The sequence below is a fragment of the Brassica napus genome, chromosome A9 (genome assembly GCF_020379485.1).
Source record: "Brassica napus cultivar Da-Ae chromosome A9, Da-Ae, whole genome shotgun sequence".
In the NCBI taxonomy this organism is placed as follows: Eukaryota; Viridiplantae; Streptophyta; class Magnoliopsida; order Brassicales; family Brassicaceae; genus Brassica; species Brassica napus.
The window spans coordinates 41,003,874-41,027,108 of NC_063442.1; the positions used below are offsets into that span (position 1 = coordinate 41,003,874).

At 36.8% G+C, this 23,235-nt stretch overlaps 6 protein-coding genes and 1 pseudogene across 7 annotated transcripts; 3 read left to right on the forward strand and 4 right to left on the reverse strand.

The window, feature by feature from the left end:
• Positions 1–8: 8 nt before the first annotated feature.
• LOC106434903 lies at positions 9–1,501 on the reverse strand (annotated as a pseudogene).
• A 1,805-nt stretch (positions 1,502–3,306) lies between these two features.
• Positions 3,307–5,533, forward strand: LOC106434922 (interactor of constitutive active ROPs 1-like). Of its 2 annotated transcripts, none has more exons than XM_048741669.1 (3): positions 3,307–3,713; positions 4,238–4,333; positions 4,425–5,533. In XM_048741669.1, the coding sequence occupies exons 2-3, from the start codon at positions 4,320–4,322 to the stop codon at positions 5,428–5,430; spliced, it is 1,020 nt and encodes a 339-aa protein (XP_048597626.1). In that variant the 5' UTR covers positions 3,307–3,713; positions 4,238–4,319; the 3' UTR covers positions 5,431–5,533. The 2 variants fall into 2 exon arrangements, with proteins under 2 accessions (XP_048597626.1, XP_048597625.1); XM_048741668.1 differs by having other exon boundaries at positions 3,308–3,909.
• A 23-nt stretch (positions 5,534–5,556) lies between these two features.
• On the reverse strand, positions 5,557–7,750 carry LOC106434924 (splicing factor YJU2). Its single transcript, XM_048741670.1, has 8 exons — positions 7,443–7,750; positions 7,094–7,243; positions 6,873–7,007; positions 6,665–6,730; positions 6,381–6,431; positions 6,173–6,292; positions 5,996–6,059; positions 5,557–5,904 (listed from the first exon to the last, which is right to left on the reverse strand). Exons 1-8 carry the CDS (start codon positions 7,638–7,640, stop codon positions 5,696–5,698), a joined length of 993 nt encoding a protein of 330 aa, XP_048597627.1. The 5' UTR covers positions 7,641–7,750; the 3' UTR covers positions 5,557–5,695.
• A 3,435-nt stretch (positions 7,751–11,185) lies between these two features.
• LOC106434894 (cationic amino acid transporter 8, vacuolar-like) lies at positions 11,186–13,218 on the reverse strand. The gene has a single exon (XM_013875743.3). The coding sequence runs from the start codon at positions 13,155–13,157 to the stop codon at positions 11,397–11,399; it is 1,761 nt and encodes a 586-aa protein (XP_013731197.2). The 5' UTR covers positions 13,158–13,218; the 3' UTR covers positions 11,186–11,396.
• A 2,105-nt stretch (positions 13,219–15,323) lies between these two features.
• Positions 15,324–15,940, forward strand: BNAA09G45160D. Its single transcript, XM_013875757.3, has 2 exons — positions 15,324–15,709; positions 15,801–15,940. Exon 1 carries the CDS (start codon positions 15,419–15,421, stop codon positions 15,701–15,703), a length of 285 nt encoding a protein of 94 aa, XP_013731211.2. The 5' UTR covers positions 15,324–15,418; the 3' UTR covers positions 15,704–15,709; positions 15,801–15,940.
• A 979-nt stretch (positions 15,941–16,919) lies between these two features.
• Positions 16,920–18,400, forward strand: LOC106434929 (60S ribosomal protein L18a-like protein). Its single transcript, XM_013875780.3, has 4 exons — positions 16,920–17,384; positions 17,718–17,799; positions 17,946–18,063; positions 18,159–18,400. The coding sequence occupies exons 1-4, from the start codon at positions 17,204–17,206 to the stop codon at positions 18,213–18,215; spliced, it is 438 nt and encodes a 145-aa protein (XP_013731234.2). The 5' UTR covers positions 16,920–17,203; the 3' UTR covers positions 18,216–18,400.
• Positions 18,329–21,019, reverse strand: LOC106434928 (septin and tuftelin-interacting protein 1 homolog 1). Its single transcript, XM_013875779.3, has one exon. It carries the CDS (start codon positions 20,939–20,941, stop codon positions 18,422–18,424), a length of 2,520 nt encoding a protein of 839 aa, XP_013731233.2. The 5' UTR covers positions 20,942–21,019; the 3' UTR covers positions 18,329–18,421.
• Positions 21,020–23,235: the final 2,216 nt, after the last annotated feature.

A 23,235-nucleotide genomic window follows, 5' to 3' on the forward strand; every position in this document is an offset into this window, starting at 1 on the left:
CGCCAATACTAAATATTAAATACAACAAAAGACAAAATCACTTCAGGTCCTTTATGTATTAAGTTGATGTCGATTAGCTGAATACCACGGCAAGCAAAGCTTTTACTACATTGCAGATTCACAGCCACTTTGTTCTTTGACGTTCTTAAACGTCACGTTTCTGATCTGAACATGAGAATCTCCCTGCAGACAATAAGATCATGGTTAAATTAAGAAAGAGAAGCTTTGTTTCTTGCGTAAGAAGCTTACTAATTTTGGTCACGGCGGGTAAGGACAATATTTCTGTTCGATGTTGATAGGGTGTCCTACATCAACCATCTTGATATTCTCGTATAAGAATCTCGATTCGTAACCTAAGATTCCCATGTCTTGAACCTTATACCGTCACTTGTCCTGATAAAAACCGTGTCCCTAACCCTAACACCTTCGACGTTCTTCTTTGTTTGTACTTTCCCAAGCTTCCGACCCTTATCCCATGTCCGGGACCACAAAGTGATGTTATGGATATCGATGTTAGTGTTTCCGGATACTATTGCAATGCAGTCGTCTCCGGTGCCGATGTGACTGTTCCATATCTTGACGTTGCTGGACGAACCAATCTTGATTCCGTCGGTGTTGGGGCTGTTTCCAGGAGTGAGTAATGTTGAAGTGATCGACGGCGAAGATGTTCAAGTTTTCCGCTTTGCTGTAGAGTGATATTAGTGTTCTTATCTTTGAGTGTCTAACGGATTTGAATCCCATTACAAAAAGGCATGAAAACATTGTAGAAAGACTCAGGATTAGAGGCGAAAAATGTTTGCAAAAATGTTCTATCAAATTTGAAATAGTAGACGAGATTGTTTACTAACCGTGATTAGATGTTTTATAAGAGACTAGAACCAATTTATAAAAAAAAAATTCATTTTAGTTTATAAGTTATAACCGATTTGCCGTGTAGACCACTTTTAAATTTTTTTTTTATAAAACATAAATTTAAAATTCAAAAGTAATAGCCAAAATCGTACTATATATTCTTTTGGCATGTATTGGAGGATGACCAAGAGTGACTTCCTTGGCCGTCGATGGTTCCACTACCGGAGATGGCGAGATTGTCTACGTACCGGAAATTTATCCAAACGTCTTGTTTGATATGTTTGGCATTGGCAGGAGCCAGTAAGGTTCCACTGTTGAAGAACACTATTTTACCTTTGCATGGTCCCTTGAATGTGACATCACTCATATAGAACGTTCCTCTCGGTATGTGAATTCTGTTTCTTACGCTTAAAGCCTATAATACTATAGTAACAGACAAAAAAAATAGATTACATCCAACCAAATTGCATATCAAATAAATTATAAAAATGGGTTAGAAAATGTCATATGTACATTAGCATTATCAGTTTTGCCGTCGCCTTTGGCACCATTAACTTCGGACGTCAAAGACGGCTCTTGGACGACATGCAACCGCAACGAACAAGAGAAACAAACATAAGATCTTAACAACATCAGTAATGCAAGCCATGTTATATATATGAAATAACTAAGAATATCTTATATACTATTTTGTCTTGATGAAGGAAGTAGTATATAGTGGTATAAGAATTCAGATCTTGGCTCCCAAATCCAAAGAGAGTTTAGGAACTCATAAACTCGTTTTCATCTGGTTTTCCAGTTTTTTCATCTGGTACGGGACCGAGTAAAAGAATAGTTATGTTAGTAGGTGAGGAAATGTCAAAAAGGACGACAAAATGAAGATTCACATGCTTTGGTCTCTTTGATTTTAAATGAGGAGAACATAAATTGAATTGTGGTGCCATCTTTGGGGCTTTAGGGTTTTAGAGATTTTACGTACCGTTCCTCATCACATGCCTTTGTCCGTGTCTCCGTGATTCTTGAAGTATTAAGTACACTACAGTTTGGTCTGTCCACTTACTATAAATTACATTGAACTAATAAATCGAAGTGTTTTCTCTAAATATAAATGTGAGTACCATTATTTATTATAGTCCCATTTCTAATTTTGCTTAACCTATGTTAGTACAAAGCCTATCTTGGGGTATGTTCCAAGTTGGAAATTATCAAATTTAAATAGTAATACTTTGAAATACTTCATTCACTCATCACTTAAAAAAATTGTCTATGTTAACCAAAAAAAAATATCAAAAAAAGAAAACTGAACTTACATGTTATCATCAGTACACTTCATTCTTTCTAAATTCATCTCTACATCAAGAACAATACACACTTTCGGATTTTTAAAAAAAATTATTACACTAATTATCTCTAATTGTAAACACGTGAAACTGGATTTCAGGTGAATGATTCAATTATTCTTATCTAAACAAATGATAGAGCCAGCTTACACCTACTAGCTAATGACAATAACTAAAAAAAATTAAATCCAAATTAATTAGTGACAGTGTCAAATAAAATATATAGCTACAAATAAAATACATTAACAATAATTGTTTAGTTATATGAACACCCACAGGGGCGAAGCTACGTTGTTGCTTGTGGGTGCAAGTTCACCCATAATTATTTTAAAATTTTCATGCTACACATAGAAATTATAACTAAATTAGCCAAGTTGGTAAGGAATGCACCCAATTATCAAGGACGGAAGTTCGATGCACCCACAATCACAGTTTATATATATATATATATATACATATATTTATCATTTTTATACACCCATTAATAATTTATCCTGGAATGGCTCATGAACACATTTGCCATCAATACATAGCTACAATTCAATTCTCACTAAAAAATGATATTTTCTATATTTTATATTAAGTGTCGTTTTAGTTTTTAAATTTTTGTTCATTATACGTCGTTTTACATTTTCAAAGTAAATACTAAATATTTTTTCAGTTTTTATTTTTATTCTTAGTTCATTAAATAATAAAATCAAACAAAAAATTATGTATTAAATATGGATAAAATAGAACATTTAAAATTTTTTAAATTTGAGTGCAAAAACTTTAAACGATATTTATAAATAAAACGGAAACCGTATATATATACATATAATTTGGTTTGTTCCAAATATTTTTTTTATTTTCCTTTAATAAACAAACATCAAATTGGTTTCTCAACGTCTGGGAGATCACAAAAAGAAACATCGAAATTAGAGGAGAGTAATAAAAGGGCTTGCAAATTGATATTTGTATAAAACCGACAAGAAGAAACAAGAGTGTCAGAAATATTGATATGTAGGTAAATACATGTGTGCGTATTTAATATAAACTAACATAATTACATAGTTATATGCATATGCAGCTGTCTGTCTGTAGATATATCTATCACGGAATGCCGATAAATAAAATCAAAATGTTCCACATCGATGGTTAATTTCAGCTTCAGTTCCCGCAACTTTTTGTATACATGATTACATCCTCAGTTTCTCGCTAATGTCAGATTCTGGTCTAGAACATCCGATTGTCCATGGTTTTATATGTATTTTTCTTTTTTGATCAAAAAATGGTTTTATATGTATAATGGTTGGTTTTGCCTTGTGTGTACATTTTGTAACGTTATTGGAAGGCTAGAAATTACGCTTTTGCCCCTTTGTCTCCCCAAATGGTCCCTCGATTTTAAAATCTCACTACGCCCAACTTCATCAGCTTTATTTCAAATCTTCAAAAACACATTTCTCTTTCTCTCTCTCTCTCTGTCTCAAGGCTTCTTGATTTTTGAGAGTGTCTTCAAATAAAGCTGTCTGTTTCGAAAAGGTGCATGCGTTACACTACAACTCTCTCTCACTCTGATCTTGGGTCTTGTTCTGGTTTTATTTCATTGTTCCTATCTTCAGCTCACTACCAGCCAACGAAGACAATCTCTCTATCTTTTTTCATATTTAATATATCTCTTTGACTATTTCTACATATTCTCTCTAAGTCACCTCTTGAATTTCTCATCTCCTTTAAGGTAAGTTTTCAATCCTTCTTTGTGTCGTCGAAACCTTGCTTAGAAAGTGAAAACGAACACATAACACGATAAAGTTCTCCAAATTTCTTGTAGCTTTGATAATTCTCTGTCATTTACTTTATAAAAGTTTAAAACCATCGTGAAAGACACTGAAGATTCTGATAAGTTTTTATTTTTTCTTATTTTGGGCAAAGTTTCAAGTTTAATTACCTTATCTAAGTAAATTCCTTAGGAAAAAAAAAATCCTAGAAATTCCCCGACAGAAGTCATGGCTTTTGGTAGTTGTTGTAATAAATGACATCTGCTTTTTCTTTAATTTATGCTTCAGATTTTCACAAGAACTTGATAACGCTTCGAGCTTCCACCAACTTTGGTTTCCGTCTTAGTTAAATCCTCTGCAGAGAATCAAAATGCCAAGACCAAGGTAAAGATTCTGACTACATTTGATCTCCATCTCTGTATGATCTGATATATAAGTAAATGGAAAGTGACTGTTCTGGTGTTTCCTTCTTTAGAGTTTCAGAGGTGTCTCAGAGGCAACAAGCTCCGAGGTTGAGGACTTCATCATCTACTTCTGCCTCCAATCATCCCAACCGTCTGATCACTACTGACCGGAGTTCTAAGCTAGCTGTTGACCGTAGATCTCCTAGAAGCAGTGGGGCTCGCAGTGATCCGCTTGGTCAGAAGAAACTTGGGGGAAGAATCTCGGATCTAGAGTCGCAGTTAGGACAGGCGCAAGAGGAACTAAGATTGCTCAAAGAGCAGTTGGCAAATGCTGAAGCTGTCAAGAAACAAGCTCAGGATGAGCTTCTTCATGACAATAACAAATCCAAGAAACCAAACCCTCTGGCTCGTGTGAAAGGATCTGCTTCTGAGGCTGGTACAGTTGATAGAGACGAAATCCCTGGTGATGTTCAAAAAGAGACTGATGTGTTTGAGGTACCCGTTGAGAAGATTGAGCTAGTAGAAGAAGAAGCTGCAAAAGAAGATGAGATCAAGATGTTGAAAGCTAGACTTTATGATATGGAGAAAGAATATGAATCACTAGGGAAAGAAAACGAGAGCTTGAAGAATCAGTTAAGCGACTCGGCTTCAGAGATGTCCAACGTGAAAGCTAATGAGGAGGAGATGGCTTCAAAGGTGAGTCGGATCGGGGACGAGTTAGAAGAAAGCAGAGCAAAGACAGCTCAGCTTAAGGAGAGGCTAGAGTCCACGGAAGAAGCGAAAGCAGCGTTAGAGAGTGAGATGAAGAAGCTGAGGGTTCAAACAGAGCAGTGGAGGAAGGCGGCAGATGCTGCAGCTGCAGTTCTTTCTGGAGAGTTTGAGATGAATGGTCGGGACCGATATGGGTCAGGGGAGAAGTGTTTTGCAAATGGGTTGTTTGATCCTAGTGCAGTGCTTGGGTTCGTGGAACCGTCAGGAATGGGTGATGATTCTGAGGACGGATTGGGAAGTGGGAAGAGGAAGAGCTCTGGGATGAAGATGTTTGGTGAGTTGTGGAAGAAGAAAGGGCAAAAGTGAGAGATGCAAGACACCTTTTGGGATCTTTATTAGGATGCATTTTGCTGTATTTGTTTGTAAGTTGGTCAATCCAAATGATTTGAAGATCCTCATTCTCTTGTCTGCAAAATCAATTTCATAAACAAATTTCTGGAAATATGCATTTTGATATCAACTCAAGTAAATCTCTTACATGAACAGTATAATGATGGCTCCAATTCAAAACAGTGATATAAGATCTGTGAAAGTGTGAAACCTGTGGAGAACAAAAAAAAACTAAAATGATTCAATCCTCGTCTTCATCACTACTACCATAGTTCTGGAATAAAGATGCTAATCCAGTGTTAGCCACACCCTCGCTCTTCTCCTTCTCTGGCTTTGCAAGAGCTGGAGTAGTCGAAGAACTTGGCTGAGATTGCTTCTTGATGACTGTTATGTGAACGGATTTGAAAGGTTGCTTGCTGGTAGCTCGCTTCTTGGGCTCCTTTGGAATTTCTGATCAAAAGGAGAAATTTGGTAAAGTGTATTCAACCAAAAATTTAGAAATCAACGTCAGTAAACTTGAAAAGAAAGATTGAAAACCCACCTGTAGAAGAACTAGTCAAAATATCTGTAGGGTTGCTTGGACTTTCTTCTGATGACTTTCTCTTCTGTTTAAAAAATTAAAAGAATTAAACAGTTATTCCTGATTCCAAAGGCACATGGTGATAGGAAGAGCCATATTTGAAAACGCTTAAAGAAATAATGTTTTTGCGAAGGAAACCTTTGAAAGATCTGAAGATGATCCTTTCTTCTCCTTATGAAGGCTGGGAGAATCATCACTATCATCATCATCCTCATCATCTTCGTCATCTGCAATTCTCCTAACAACTTCTTTCTGCTTCTGCGTTTAGATAAGACAGCAAATAAATCAGCAAAACTACTGTAATGTGAGGAACCAACATTTACGAAAGAATGATATGAACACTTACACCAAATATCGACTTTATTACTGCTTCATCTTCTTCTTCTATACGTTTGACCTGTCAAAAGACATAAAACCATTAACAGCTCAGCCAGAGGTATAACGTATCATAACAATTTTCAAGAACGACCATAGATAGATGGATTTTCAATGTGCATACAGAAGATAGATGGATTCTCAAAACAACGAAAAGTAGAATTTTCAATTCATATATGACTTAAAAATAACAAGTCGTTCGTGAAGACAGTCTCAAAACATTACATATATGAACAAAGTAACAGGAACATATACCTTCTCAGCGCCTGTTCTTTGCAAGGCCTCCAGCATTGCATCTACGCTCACAGTAGCGTGTCTAGACTGCAAAAAAACAAAGCAAAAGGAAATCAATACAAAAAACAGACTTATTCCCAGAGCATGTAACTGAAGCATAAAATAAATAAATGTATCAGATTTGAAACACTGAGATCAACAGAGAAACAGAGCATCAGTCTCATAATACCTTCATTGATTTCATTTCATCAAGAGCGGCTATAATGTCCATTTCTCGTTTAGAATCCAAAGTCCTGTTCTCCAAAGACTTCATAGCGTCCCCCATCTCCTCGGCATCTCTTTTCTGCTGTTCCTTATCAAGCACCTGTACAGAAAAGAAAACATAGTAAATTAGAAAACTACAAACGTGTCTGAAACAATCCTCAAAAAGATACAGTCTGAAGTCCTTACCTCGTCTTCAGCACGCCAGGGTTCATAGTTACGACTCGCCCCAGATTCGACAATATAATCAGAGTTCTGTGGATCAGTCTTCATAGTCAGCTCTGCAGAGCACTTGGTGCACTTAAAGTAGAACCTAAAGATTTGAATCCCCAGATATGTCTGCACATTGAAAACCAAAAAGCATCAAAGGATAATAATTCAAGCAGTTCGAACCACATTATGGTGAATGTAACTTATCAATAGCCTAAACAACATCCCAATTTCTCAAAACCCTAAACCCCCAAATCTGAAATCGATTCAATTCACGAACTGAGGACAACAATCCCGAATTGGAATCAAACAAAAAAAATCAATTTACCTCGCCGATGACGTCTTCTTTACGGGAATTGAATTTAGTTCCCTTGTAGATGTAGTTTCCGCAGGTACTGCATCGGACACTCATGGGAAGCATCATACGAACTTTGATCTGCTGGTTCTTCGGTCGCCGGAGCCGTGGAAGCTTCGACGGATCGAAGTCCGGCGGATAATACTTGTTAAGCACCTTCCGCTCTCCCATCTCGTCTTCTCCCTCCTCAACCTTCTACTTCTTCTTCTAATCAAATTCTCACAGATTCTGGTTACTGTTTTCTTTAACCTTTCGTGATTTTCCCGGCTTCTCCTTATTTAACCATAACCGCCGCCTATTAGGATTACATGGGCTCGTGTTATCGGGCTAAGTTCATTAATGGGCTATAATAACCGGGTTAAGCCCAATTACTGGGTCATAAATAATCATCAAGAGCTTCTTTTTGTTTTTTTTTTTATCAAACAAGTGCTTTTTTTTTTTTGCCAAAAACAAGAGCTTATTATAACTTAACAATAACATCACAAAATGATATATTTTTGGTAATTTAAAACAATTCTCGTCAAATCAGCATATTTTTTTGAAGTATATTCGATTGTGTCATTCGGATTTGGACACTAGTTCTTATTTTTCTATTAGTTTTTATTTTTAATAATTGTTTCGTCAGATAATTTTTCTCTAGATAACTAAGTTAAAGAAAAAGGGAAACGAACATGAACATCATTTTTGTTTAAAAATATGAATGCTTAAAATGCAATTTTGTCTTATAAAGTTATAATCAATTTAGATACCAATAACTAACTATGTTTAGAAACGTTCTTTGATTTTTTGGTTCTAAAAAGCTGATGCTTGAATGAAATAAAAGCCTTTTAGGTCGACTATAGTTTTTGCCCTCTTATTCTTTATTTACATTACCAGAGACCAAATGATTTAGGAACTCGAGATCATTCTCTTTACGTTTTAGAAAATCTCTCAAGAAAATTTTATCATTTACTCTATTTATTGAAGTTTTTCAGTATAAACTATCAATCATGTTTTGTAATGTCAATTGGTTGTGACTATATAATATAAGCAACTAAATAGATTTATGGAAAAATGGTATACGGTGATAAAAGAGAAGATAAGACAAACAAAATAATATATTCCCAATAAAAATGAAAACTGTGAAAGAACCATCAGATTTTAGATATTTTTTGGGCGCATGGTCGATGAGAGCCTGGATCGACAAATGCTCTTCCAAGGGCATGAGTTCGCGAAGCTTAAGATTAAACTCATAGTGCCTTATAAAGGCAATTGCCCAGCAGATTGCTTAAATCTGAGCGGTAATAGAACATATCAACTTGAGTTTTTTCTTAATCTGAACTCTTTTACCAAAAAAAATAAAAACTATCCAAATCGTTTTCATAATTTCTAACGTGTCCCCATAAAATTATTATATTGTTTTGTTTCACAGTCATCGTTTGCACAAAAAATGAAAAAAAAATTAGCAACATCAAAAAAAAGTGACAAGTGTTAATGTTAGTTTATTATCTTAAGCTCTTACTTTAAAGTATCATATAGTAATGTTTTTTATATCTTAATCAAGCATCGCTCTTATCTTGAAGAAGTTGTAAATGACATCCAAGTCTTTGAAATAATGATTGGCATCTCCATAATCGCAAATTTATGTTGCACAAAATATTATTCCACAAGAGTTACATTAGTTTTAGAAAAATACAGACCGAAGAGAAAATATGTACAAACCTTCAACAAATCTCCATCATTAACATGAAACTTTATAATGAGAAGAACAAGGCGCTTATACTAAATCTTCTTTGAATAAAGGTCTACACGAAAGCGCAAATTGTCCAAGCCTGCAACAATCCCGTCCAAACTGGCAACACGAGAAGATGAAGCTCATTCAGAGTTGTTAATGATGATGCTACGATTAATCGTATAATTCACTAAACTTACGAAAATTAGAAGTATTGCTAACAAAGTAAGATGTAAATCATTGTGAAGAACACAACTCTCAAAACCCTAAATATCTCAAAGAACAAAACCCTAGATATGTGGGGAATTTATTACCTGAGATAAGGTAAAAACTTACTTTAAGTCTCCTTCAGCACTTGTTGTGTAGTAATGCATCTCCGTCAGTAGATTGAGCTTGGCCTTTACATTTTTATGTGAGAAGGCGGAAGTAGGTGAATTTTTTCATCTAAATCTTCTAACCACTTCTTAAGTTGAGAAATGTAGTTTTTGAAGCCACAAGAACGACTTTCTACTAGAGTCAATGGATGTCGTCATCGATCTCCTGAGCCAGGAGATATAATTCAAACCATCACTGCAGAGAGCACCCTTATGTGTTGTTAAGGCACACTCTTTCTCTTGAATTTGTGCTGACATAGAAGAGTTGAATTCTTCAATAGATTCATCATGAGAGAAGAGGGAACCCATGTGAAGAAATTGGATCAAATCCACGAGATCATTATCCAAACTAATATCCTGAGCACACAGAGAAGAAGGTGTATCTATATTGTGATTGAAAAAATAATCAAACATATATACAACACAAGATCACAAACAAAAATCTTGACATTCAAAACTGGTAACCACTAGTGTACTTTGTCAAAAGCAATTTGATACAGGTTTACAAGCATGCATGGATTCAGCAAAAACTATTCCTAACACTGTTGAGATAAAGAATGGGAAAGAGAACTATGCATAACACTATGTTGGACTCAATTACCTTGCAAGGTCAATCAATATCATCTAGGGGTCATTCATTATAACTTAACATCACAAAAATGTTGTACATATTTCTGGATGCATATTTGATCGTGTCATTAAAATTTGGTAGTATACAAAAATTGTGTGTTTAAAATTTCTTCTAAACTAAACAATTCTTGTCAGATATTATTTTTGAAGTATAATCGATTGTGTCATTCGGATTTGGACATCATGTTCTTATTTTCCTTATTTTTTTTTTGCTAATTTTCTTCTCAGATGTTTTCTTTGAATGTCGAAAGAGAAAAATGGAAAACTTAAAAGAAAAATCAAGGAAATCAACATTAAATACAAACACAACCATTATTAAAAGTGAATAGCTATTTTAAAACCAAATTACTATACCTTATTTAATAATGTTTTGAAAGTTTAGAAAACATGTGTATGAAAGACAAAAATATGAAAATCTATGATTAGCAATAACAATCAATGACAATTCATACACAATATTTAGTAAAAAATCATCGAATATTTGTTAAATTTACTCATCTTCTGAAAATCTCTTAACTTCTAGTGTCTCAAAACTCTACACCTATTATATTTCAAATAACTCCTCTAAGTAAAAATATCATTTAGGGCTGTTTAGAGAAGTTGAATTTGTGAAGAATTGGTTGATTTTAAGAGATAAGAAATTTGATAAATGTATAAAGAGTTCTAATAATGAGTTTTCATATTTATAAAGTAGATATAAATATTTTACTAGAATAATTTTAAAAATCTAAAGGATATATGAAATATTTTGAAAGTTTTGCTTTATAACTTAAATAGTTTAGAATTCATATTCCAACAATTCTATATTTTGGTAGAATCATAGAATCATTAAAAATAAAAATTTCTGAATAACAATGATATCTGTATGTCACTAAAAATCATCAAACCTATAACAATAGATTTTAGCATCCATAAGTGATATTTTTCTGTGTAAGTTATAGAATAGTCGATATTTGTTGTTTCTCCATAAACCACCACATCCTACGAATGACAAAAAAAAATGTAAAAAGACGTTATTGATGTCAAGATACAACATCGTTCTTCAACAAGTTTTCAACATTAGAAATGAAAAGAAAGATAAAATATGAAGTTGGAACGATCCAAGTATTATTGCAACTAAAATACAAGAATTTGGAAATTACAAAAGAAAACATGTGATTTTATACAATTTACCAAACCATAGCGAAGTGTAGCGATAGATTTTGTCTGTTGTTAACTCTCTCCTTCAAACTTTGCTTCCTCCATGGGCTGATGAGCTACATCATAAGTTGCATGAAGACCAACAAAGACGTAGTACAAAAGCATCACCATGGTACATATAATGAATCTCAAGAACGCTACATAACCGAGTGATCCTATAAGGAAAAGATTCATGGCTATAGAAAACGATGGCAGCCACGGAACAAGAGGGACTCCCCAGACCTTAGGAACACGGTACTTCGGTATCAATGCCAACCCCAAGGTCCCTATAAACCATAAGACTCCAGTCACCGCGTAACCGATCCAGCCTCTAACGCCTGCGTTCCACAACGCCGATACCGCAACCGAAGAAGCAATGATCAGAAACAAGAAACCAAGAAACTTCAACAAGCCACTCTCAGGAGTAACATCCTTCACGTAGTAACGTCTCACTAGCAACGCTACAGCCACGAGCATGAAAATGAATAGCGTAGCAAAGGAGAAAACGCTCGAAAGAACATCTAAGCTGGTGAAAAATGCGATAATTGCACTGAGTATGGTCACAAGGAGAGTAGCGTTAATAGGAGTTCCCGTTTTCGGATGAACCAAAGCGAACCACGGAGGAATCATATGAGACCGAGCAATCTGAGTCGTGTACCGAGCTTGTCCTAACGAACCAACAAGCAAGCTTGTAGTCATACCCTTCAAAGCACATATACCAACCAAATACTTAGCCCATTTCATCCCAATCTGAGAAAAAGCAACCGAATACGCCGCGTTGGGATCAATCTCAGTGTACTTCACCATCATAGTCAACGCCAAAGCCATCAAACAGTAAACCACAGTGATCATAGACATAGACCCAACCAAACCAATCGGTATATCCCTCGCCGGCTTCTCAGTCTCCTCAGCCATGTTGGCCACCATATCAAACCCGGTGTACGACCAGTACACCACAGCAGCCGACTGAACAACGCCTTTCGCTCCGTAAGGGAAAAACGGAACCAAGTTTGAGGCTTTAGAATGAGTAAACCCAACAACAACTATAAACACAATAACACAAACCGTTACAACGGAAGTAATCAAGTTCAGCCACGAAGTCCTCTTAGTTCCACTCATGGCTATACCGTTAGCAACTAAAAGAACCGCCACAGCGACCGGATCAAGAAGATCAAATCCATTAGCAAAGGAATCAACTCTAATCCGAAAATAATCCGAATCATTCTTAACCAAGCTAGCTAGATAACTAGACCACGACCTCCCTAAACCAGCAGCACCAACGATAGCCTCGAGAAGAATATTCCCAGCAGCTATAAAAGCAATAAAGTCTCCTAACTCAACCCTTAGGTAAGAGAAGGAGCCTCCAGCTACAGGAATCTCGACTCCAAACTCGGCGTAACATAGCACTGATAATAACGCCGAGAGGCCTGAGATGGCGTAGGATAGCACAACGGCTGGGCCCGCTCCTACGCGGGCCTCCTGGCCCGTTATCACGAACACGCCGGACCCGACCACGGAGCCGAAGCTGAGCCAGAGGAGGTCCCACCACGTGAGGCAGCGGCGCATGGGGTTCTCGCTCTCGCGGCGGGCGGCGTCGATCTCGTAGGCGTCGGAGGAGCGCGCGAGGAGACGGTCCGCGAGGCGGGGACACGTGGCGGAGAGAGCTGATTTGTAGGAGGAGAGGCTCTGGAAAGAGAACTCCGGGAAGAAGTCTTGCTTCCTCCATCTCCAGTAGCTCCTCCGGGGGTTTGGATCGTCGGAGATTGAGTCCTGCTGCGGCTGAGCTTCTTCCATTGGTTGACTTGTTTGGAAGCGAGGTCGTGTTGACGACGAGTAACTAACTAGAGAGTAAAAGATTGATAAATATAAAATGTTTAGTGTCTTTATTTTGATTATGGAAGAGTTTTGGACTGGTTCTGTAAATAAAGATATAATTATTAAATTATAGTTATAAACTCGTGCGGGATTTGATTCACCGACAGTAGAAGCCTAATCCTATGAAAAGGAGGTCGTCTACGTCTAGTACGGCTGTACAGGTAATAATAATCAACGAACGCTGGAATGAACCAAATTAAAGGGTGATTTTTGATATATAAAAGTACAAGGATCAGTCGATAAGAAATGAAACTTTAAGGGGATCATTGTGTAATAAATACTAAGCGGACTATATGTGGACGGTGTGATAAACGTTCAGACATGTTTGATGCTCGGGCAGGGCAGGGCAAGGCACTAGAGAGAGAGAAGCTACGCCGATTACCCACCCGACCCGGAACGGTTCGGCCCAGAAACGAACCCTCGCAGTTTACGAAACGTCCTAAGCCGAAGTCGTTTCTTTAGTTTTGGGAGATTTTGAGAAATGCACATAAACTGTTCGACGAAATGTCTGAAATGAAAATAGGTTTTCTTGAACGAGTATTGTAACCCGGGTATGTATTGTGCGTTATGCCTTAGCCATATATACATCTTTATCTTCGAGATTACTTCATTTCTAGCTTGCCTCTGAAGAATCACAATGACATCAAAGTTACAATGATCAGTCCTATACTGCCTTATGTTTTGTAGAGTACTAAGGAAATCTATGCATTTAACTCGATGGTTTTCATGTTTAAGATCATTTCAAAGCGTTATGCATTTGTCTTTTTAATTTTTTTTTGTTTTTAACTCAATTTTGGGATTATGATGAAAAAACTGTAATGGCTGAATATAAAACAAAGTACTGCCCAGCTCTTAGCTGCTGGTGGTTCTCTGTTTTGGATATGATGTATGCCTTACTCATTTGAATCTCTTTTCTGCAATTTTTTTTTTGTATTTTACGGAACTCATTGACACATTCCTGGTTTAAGCTTGCCATGTTTTAAAAAGATTTGACTTTTGTGATCAAATGTCAATTGCGTTTGATGCATATATGTCTTTTAATCTATATTTTCGACTTTCTTGCTATATGAATTAGGCAAAGTTCGAGATCGTAAGGAGAAAGTCCAAAGCGCTGAAGAGTTGACAACGATTATATAATCAGGTAAATTTTAAGCTTTCATTTACTAAAATTTTTTTGTTCATGGGGGCTTGAATTCATAGCTCCTCTTACAGAACGTTACTAATGTAATAGGTTGGAGATTTCTGAGTCTTAATTAAAAAAATTGATATAAGTGGAGTTGCAGTTAAGAAAATGCTAGTAGTCAATGATAAAGTTGTGTGATATTTGCTATAAATTATCTATGGTTCAGATAAGTGGAAGAACAAGTCTAGTTTTACTAATTCAGATTTGCCACAAGCTCTCTTTCAAAAATGAAATTTTAGTCTTAGTAGTAATGCTTTTCTTGGTGTATACATCTAATTTAGAAATCTTCAAACCCTTGTTAATTGATCATTATCCCACTTGAGCCACATATTGATTGCTATCATCAGATACCCTTTTCATTAGAATTATTTTTCTAGACCTCAGATTCAATGGCAAACACTGACCTGGTCACTGAAAAAGACATCTATGGTGATGATCTTTTCAGATGTTATTACCAAACTCTGATGGAAAGTGTGCAGGTGAGATCAAACTTTACTGAAATCAAAATAGAAGTTGCTAATCTCTTTCATATTTATGTGCTTGAAGTTCTTTAGATTTTAGAAATGTGTGGTAAAGTATAATATTAAAAATAATTAAAAGATATTCTTTTTTTCTTATGTGAGAAACTAACAGATTTTGTGAAAAGGAAAGAAAGAGACAGACGCTTTTGTCATGCTTACCACCTTTATCCGTTGAAAAATCTTCCACCGTAGACCCAAAGATATATAATTTGTATACTTTATCCTTTTAAGTTTGTGACAAAAAAAAAAGAATCCTTTTAAGTTTTCTTCTTCTTATAAAGTGATGTGTAGACACAAAACATTTTCAGATTTTTTAAGCTTTCTTCTTCTATCTGTGGAGGGGACCAGATAATCAATCAGTATACACATATATTGGTCCGGTTCCACTTTTCTTGATAATAGAATAGCTTTGGTTTCTCCATTTGAGTTGATTCTGGTTTTTGTAAATCAACTATCATGATCAATTCCCAAGAAGAATGGATACTTATACGTCTATCGTCGTGATCCTATGCATCGCTTTATTTGCAATCAATCTAATTTTTGCTTGTTTCACTTGCTTCTCCATTCTTCATAGCTTCATGACAGAGACAACAAACCAGGATTTTAGTGATCTCAGGAAGAATCTTATTGAACCGGAAGAAGCTAAACCAGATGATGAGAAGGTAATGATCATTGCAGTCTCAAGTAACCAAGGATTCTCTGGCTCTATGGATGGTGATGATTGTGGCCAAGATTGCTCCCATGATATTTGTGCTTGTTGAACAAAGGTTGGATTCTATTTTCACTACACACTTTCTCCTCATGTTTTGCATTTTTTTTTCTTTGATCATTCCTACTTGTAAATGGTGAAATCTGTAGGTAGAGAGTATTACATCTTATGCATCGGAATCCAGAAATGTTTTTTTTCTTTTTCATTTTGTATCACGAGAAATAGTAATCTGAACATGTATTATACTATTTTATGTGTAATGTATCCCCATGCTTTAATATAGTTTGAATACATCAAACTCTCTAATGAATTTTTCCTTACTTCAAGTTATTTGGTTTTTTCAACTATTTGATTTTTTCCTGTGTGTAGCATAATTCAAATGGAGGTGTAGACAAATTTGAATTAATATTTTTGTACTATTATATTAACCTTTCAAGGTTTATTTTTCTTTGAAGACTGAGAATTAAAGGCAAAAGGCTCCACTAAAGACGTGGAGAAAAGAAGAGAAAACAAGTTCCACTCATTGAAAGTAATATAAAGCTTAACAACGAAATTGATAGTTGACAAAAGACTAAAGGGCTGTTCGTTTGGTTGCCGCAGGTACCGGCGGCAGCGGCAGCGTCAACATTCTGCGTCAACTCTTGTTCGTTTCGTTGACGCAGGAACCGGCGGCAGCGGCAGCGTCCGAACGCTGCGTCCTGCGGCTGACGCCGATAAAACCTGCGGTCGCGATATGATATGCGGCAGCGTCAGCGGCAGCGTCAGCGTCTGCGAAACGAACAACAACTGTCTTCATTGACGCTGCCGCCGCCGCTGACGCTGCCGCTGCCGCTGACGCCGAAACCTGCGGCAACCAAACGAACAGGGCTTATTTACCAAATTCAAATAAAGAAAAAAATGAAGGCAGCGACAGCGAATTGCTTATAGAGACAGATTTCTACTTGAATAATAAGAACAAAATAATTGAAGGTGATGTTATTATTTTTTATGATTAATTAGTTGGATGGAAGGGAATCAACATAAAACTTAAATGATTAGGAGCAATTAGTTAATTCCATTAATCCTTCCCATGAAACTTGAAGCTTCTATGGATGAATTTAATAGTGTCATCATAACACACCACATGTTTTCATAAGATTTTTGAAACTATAAATAATATTCCCTTTGGATTTCAATTATTGATGTTGTGGTTTTTTTGTTTATGTATTTAAAATTGGATATTTAAATGTTCAATTAATGAATATTACTCTAAAATCTAATATATACGAATGACAAAATCTCTTAATATCTGTACATAAATATTTTAAATATAAATAATTAAGCTTATTTATTAAACACATTTACTCAAAACATTGCAGTACGTGGGCTGTCAAGACATATAATAAAAACTCTGGGTCCATACTGGAAAATACACATTATCCCGGGATCTATAAGCGAATTATAAAATAGCTGATTTGAAAAAAACTAAAATAAAAAGACTTCAACGCGGCAACACTTTCCATCTCGACCGAGTCAGAAAGAACGATCGAGACGAAAAAAACGAAGAAGAAAGATGGGTCAAGCAGAAGAAGATAAAAGCAAAGGATTTGCTGAGGAAGAAGTTAACCAGCATCATCATCATCATCAATACGGTACGTTTCAAGGTGTTTCCAATTATCCTCAACCTTCGCCGCCTCCTGGAGTTTACGATTCCTCCGCTCCTCATTACGTCCATGGTTATCATTCTGTTCCAGGTAGCTTCTCTTTGCTGAATTTGATGTGCTGATTTACATATTTGGAGAATTAATGTTTTAAGTTGACGATCATGATGACTCTCTTCCTCAGTATTCTGCATTGAGAATTTAGAAACTTGATGCAATTTAGGGGTTGTTTGATCAACAGTATGTTTGCTGACTTTTGAATGGCATAGTCACAAGCCAAAGTATAGTTTAAATTTTGGAGCTTTTGAGATCTAGTAACTGTTAGTTTGTTTCGGTTTGTGTAATAATCCCACAAGGGAAATTGTGTCATTTCTCATTCTCTCTTCTTCTTGTTCAAATGTTATGTTTATTCTTTACTGTTGTCAGTCTATGGCATTGCTGAAGGAAGACCTGTGACTGTGAGACAACGCCGCCTTTCTTGCTGTGGAATTGGTCTTGGATGGTTCTTGTAAGTTCCTTTTGCATCTCTCTCTCTGTCTTCACATGGCAGCTACACTTGCTTTTTTTAACAATGTCCCACTAGCAACAACTTTCAAACAAAGATCTTGCTTGTTTGGTATCTCATATAGAGTTTGTGCTTGATCCTTATTGAAGGTTCATAGTTGGTTTTTTCCTTGGAGGAATACCTTGGTATGTCGGAATGGGCATCATGATAGTTGGAAGGAGGGTTGACCACAGGGAGAAACCAGGTTACATTGCTTGCACCATCGCTGTAAGTTATCCGAGAGTCTCCTCTCTTCATGTTTGTCCTCGGATTGCAATCTGACTCTGATCAAATTGATTGAGATGTATTAAACACACTTTCAGGCTATTCTTGCCACGATCGCTGTTATTCTTGGTGTATCTAAAGGAGCAGAAGATTGATGATCATTCGTTTATATCTATGGTTGATTCAGAACGTTTGTATAGATGCCGATAAACATTGTGTTCTGTATTTTTATTATCTTCGTACTTCTTCTATGAACTCCTTCGAAACATAGAGAAAAATGATGTAAACTTATAAAAGTTATTTGCCAACCAAGTGTGATAGCAATACAACAGAACCTTACATTAATTAAAAAGTGTAAAGCCTAACGTTTTCCAGAGACACTTGCATTGTTGTGCATCCTCAATAAGTCATCAGGAGTTACAAGATACCACCCTCCATCTTTCTGAGCCAACAGCTTCTGGTTCACCGAGTCTATCACCACACTCACATTCCCAAACCCATATATCTGAAGACCATTGTGCATTCTATTCGGCTTAGGTTTAAACAGCAACTCCTTCTCTTGCGCAAACACTTCCAACACTTCTTTCAAAGTCAGCACCTCGTTGCTATCCATCTGAGCCTTGGCCTGAGCCCGAGCCGGCTCAAAGTGTCTCTGCTCTTGTGCCTTCGCCCTTGGCTGAGACACTTCAACTCCTTCAACAGCTTCCATCAACATATCTAAACCACGCTTCAACTGGATTCGGATCCTCTCGTTTGCTGAAAGCTCTTGCGGGAATGACTTTTTCCAGCCGTAGTACCAGTTGTGGATCTCGTCGAACCTCGGTTTGGCACGCAACCAGTGGTACAACACATCCAGCCATTTCGGGAAGAAGAACCTCTCCATCAGATCAGCCATTAGGTGTATCGGCACTGCAGATGCCCACTTCATAACCCAGTTGAACTGGTCTAAATTCTGGTTTGCCGGATTCACCTGAAACTCCTGCAAGGCCAGCTGAAGTTTGGGGACTATGTAACGTCGCATAAGCTGTTCCCAGCTTGTAGCATCAAAAACAGTCTTCCATGGAGAAAGAATAGTGTAGGCGGATGGATCACTAGGATGCCAAGCATCAAGAACATTACTCAGTTTCATCTGAATGATCTGATACAGAAACTCCAACTTCTGACCAAGTCTTGGCAACCAAGGATGTACCCAAACATGGATCGCAACAACTTCCCTTCGTGGGTCCCAATATTCAACAGCTGTTGACAGTTTTGGCAGCACTACTGTGTCCAAAATCGTATCCATGACAGATGAAGGCAGCAGATCTTCCCATGTCTCTATGAATCTAAGCATCGGCTCAGGGTCTCTAGGTTCCCAGGTATTGATGCCAGCTATACGCACAGCAGGTAACACTACCTCAGAAACTAGTTGACTGTAAGGCGTCGAGATTACCCATATATTTTGATTTTCCTCCACTTCCAAAAGCTTTCTCCACGAAGATATAGCCTTCAGACCATGCCCTGCATCCCTAAGAGGGTCCCAACCCTGAAACATTCTGATAAAGAGAGGCAAGGCCAGTGAGCAAGCGATGGTGGACAAGTTACAGAGCATATAATCATGAGGATAGGTTGTTTGCAGGTCCTCGAAACGATTTGCAAGCGAGTCCAGCGTCAAACTCCCAGACGTATTCTCCAGTTCGATTCGACTTATCTCATCTGCGATATACTCCATGTTGTCTAAGTGCGCTTTTTGCTTCTCTTCCTCCTTTATAAGCATCTCCTTCTCCTGCTGCAAGCTCAAGGCTGATTCTCTCTCGTTCCTCAAGTCCCTATCAATCTTTTGAATTTCATGTTCCACCAAATCAACAATCAGTCGCAAGTTGTGTTGTAGCTCCGGCATTGGAACATCTGCTTCTCTAGCTTTCTCCTCAGCATCTAAATTTTCCAAATTCGTCACAACCCGAACCTGTGGTCCTCGCATATCAATAATGGTCTGCCCACCACCAAAACCCTCTTCCTGCTTCTTCTCCAACAGCTCCTCTGCAGTGACATAAACTTCCTTCCTCGCCTTCTTCTTCTTCCAGAGATTTTTCCCTCCTCTATCACCATGACTCTGATCATTCCAACCAACCGTAACAGTCTTCTTCTCCTCCACCTTCTTTAAATCAGGCAACTTTGCCTCCTTGAAATCGTTATACCCCATACCCATATTCTTCGGCCTCAGCTGAGCTTCAATAGGAGCCACAATACCCTGCTGGTTCTTCCCAAGACCACCTCCTTTGTACCCCATCTTCTCAAGAAGCTTCATACCAATTCCTTTAGTAGCCTTCTCAAACTTACCTATATCACTACCACCTAAACCCTCCTTCTTCCCTCCCTTTGCACCACCCTCTTGACCTCTCTTCTCCATCTTAGCCTTCTCTCTCATCTTCGCCCCCTCAGCTATCTTCTTCCCAAAAGCACCAGGTAAAAGACTATCCTCATCATCAAAACCTAATCCCCCAAACCCTAACCCTAAACCTGACCTTCCAGCACCCAATCCACCTCTAACTTCACTATCATCATCAACAACCATATCATCCTCCTCATTAGGTTCCCTAGCATCCCTATCAATCTCTTGATTCGGCATAACAGTACCTGTAGAAACGAAATTGACAGGCTTGGTTAAGTCGGCCTTCCTTCCCGAATCCAGATCCCTGCGATTCTTCTTCCTCCGACCTCCTCCGCCGCTGGAATCGTCGGAATCCGAATCGCTCTCGGCGAAGACTCCGTAAGTAGCGTCGTGCTTGGTTTGTTTCCGCTTCTCCTTCCGCTTTTCGTATACGAACTCGCCGTTCTCCCAGCGGCCTCCTTCGAAGTCGTTCTCCATGCCGAACCTCTCCATCTCTTGATACTCGTCCATGGCGAATCAACAGATCCGAAAAGCTCTGCGAATGATTTTTATTGCAACTCGCCGACGTCGAAGCGTATCGGAGTATAAATATGAACAATTCGTTTGGGCTTTTTAGATAAGATGGGCGTTTTTATTTGTATTTCAGAGCCCATAACTTTCTCACGTGCTATTTCTTTGTAACTCTCACAGTCTCACGTGATCTCTCATCTTCTTCCTTTTTGAACTCTTTTGTTGTGTGGGTGTGGGCCCAACCCTATGTCCTTAGTAAAACGAACATTTTGTAATGCCAGTAAACATGAGTTTGCTGTCTCGAAACCATTGGCTCTGAATTAATAACGATTGCTTAATAATATGTTTACAACTAAAGGAAGATTAAAAAAAAACACATTTAGGATGAGATAAAATAAGAGAATTATTACACCTCCAAGGTATATTATACTCATGTCAAGAGAGTATTCAGTTAACTTGTAACTGAATCCCCTTCAACCATACAACAGGAACTCACCATTCAAGATCAGAGACAACCAACTTGTGATTGAATCCTCACACAAAGCATAAATATAATCAAGAATTCTAGACAGTAAACTGATTATATAATGTAGAGAATCTCTAGTTTGAATCTAATCCTTGAGAAGTCACACAACACTTTAGAGTTTGTACACTTAAGATGAATGAGATTTAGAATCAGTAAGCTAGAGTTTAAAAAGAGATAAAGAAGAGTTTAGACTGAGTTTTACAAGTATTAGGCTGCCTTAAGAGAGAAAGAGTTAAGGCAGCCTCTAAACCATAATGTTTAACTCTCTACATTGTGAATATTGTTTAGACACAAGATAGAGAGAGAGAACCACAAATTTAGACTGAGAGAAACTTGTATTGATACTCGATTTTTTTGTTACAAGTGATGGAAAAGCCTTTAAATAGGCAATACACATGATTAAGCAATTACTATGCAAGATAAACATGCACAGCCTGCTTGAGTGAAAGTAACAAGTTCAGCTGCTTCTCCAAAGCAACACATGTGACTTCATCTTGTCTAATTCAAACCAGATCATTTCTTTTGAATTCAAACTGGTTACCTTGACTTCTTAGAGGTTTCCAACGTCCATATTAGTCTCCACAACTCATTTCTTGCCTCAGTTTTCCTGTCCATGATTTCCTGTCCATGATCTTCTGTCCATGATTTCCTGTCCATGATCTCTTGTCCATGATCTCTTGTCCATGATCAATCAGGTTCTTCATGTCTTTACTCTTGCTTTTTATTGCTTCATGTCAACACTAATACAGCTACTCTTGTCCCAACATGCTATAGACAATTTCGTAAAAATTTGATAATATTTTTATAATTTATAAATTCATATTTATGTCTATTAGTTGTTAAAATTTTGAGAATTTAAAACCACTGTTTTATTTGATTGCGTCCAATATTAACCTTCAACATGAGTTAGTGTCATGAAACCATTGACTCCGAATGAATAACGATTGTTTAGTAAGAATATCTCTAACCTCACTCTAAAATAGAGGTTAAAGTAAAAATACTTCAACCTAATTCTATTTTCTACTCTATCGTATAATAAAGGATGGATTATTATCCATTTTTTTATCATTTTATTTTCGTTTTAAAATAAAGTACTATTAGATTAGAATCTAACTATATTATATAATTACTCTATTATAGAGCTACTTTATAATAGTACTATTATATTTTAGAAAAAAATAGAATGAATCATTGAAGATGATTTAAGAAAAATAATATTTTGGAGACAAAATGAAGGGAATATTAGACCTCCAAGAAAAACAGATTACAAGGTTTACTAAAATGCACTGTTATAACAGAAATATTTCATCATTAATATTTTATTCTTAAAAACTAAACTGGTTTATTCTTATAAAACTAAAATGTTCACAGTCTAGTTTTCTTAATATTGTATAGGTACTAGGTATGCGTTTTTAATCCACATAGTTTCCTCGTTTCTAATTTCTTGGAATTGATAATTGTGGTGATTATTTTAACTTTTCATAATATATTTCTCACGTTTTCAAGGTTCTATTTCTGATGAAAGTCAATATATTTTTGTTCACACAGTATAATTGGTACAAAGTCAAGAAAATTAGGAATAATTTCTTTTCTCTAACCAACTTTTGTTTTTTTGCAACAATATATACACATTCTCAGCTGTTTTCAAAGAAGAATTGTTATGTTTTGTCTGAACCAATACAACAAAATCCCATTTATTCTGTACAAACGACACATATTTGGGATTTCAGACTACAACAAATAAAGACCACCTTTTCAAATGTCATAA

Bases quoted from the DNA above. Each gene is read 5' to 3' on its own strand.
- BNAA09G45160D (XM_013875757.3), top strand. From the start codon at position 15,419: ATGGATACTTATACGTCTATCGTCGTGATCCTATGCATCGCTTTATTT.
- LOC106434929 (XM_013875780.3), top strand. From the start codon at position 17,204: ATGGGTCAAGCAGAAGAAGATAAAAGCAAAGGATTTGCTGAGGAAGAA. The intron at 17,385-17,717 runs GTAGCTTCTCTT...TACTGTTGTCAG, and splicing joins TGGTTATCATTCTGTTCCAG to TCTATGGCATTGCTGAAGGA. The intron at 18,064-18,158 runs GTAAGTTATCCG...ACACACTTTCAG, and splicing joins ACATTGCTTGCACCATCGCT to GCTATTCTTGCCACGATCGC.
- LOC106434928 (XM_013875779.3), bottom strand. From the start codon at position 20,941: ATGGACGAGTATCAAGAGATGGAGAGGTTCGGCATGGAGAACGACTTC.
- LOC106434924 (XM_048741670.1), bottom strand. From the start codon at position 7,640: ATGGGAGAGCGGAAGGTGCTTAACAAGTATTATCCGCCGGACTTCGAT. The intron at 6,731-6,872 runs GTATTATGAGAC...GTTTTTTTGCAG, and splicing joins ATGAAATGAAATCAATGAAG to TCTAGACACGCTACTGTGAG. The intron at 6,432-6,664 runs GTATATGTTCCT...GTCTTTTGACAG, and splicing joins AAAGAACAGGCGCTGAGAAG to GTCAAACGTATAGAAGAAGA.
- LOC106434894 (XM_013875743.3), bottom strand. From the start codon at position 13,157: ATGGAAGAAGCTCAGCCGCAGCAGGACTCAATCTCCGACGATCCAAAC.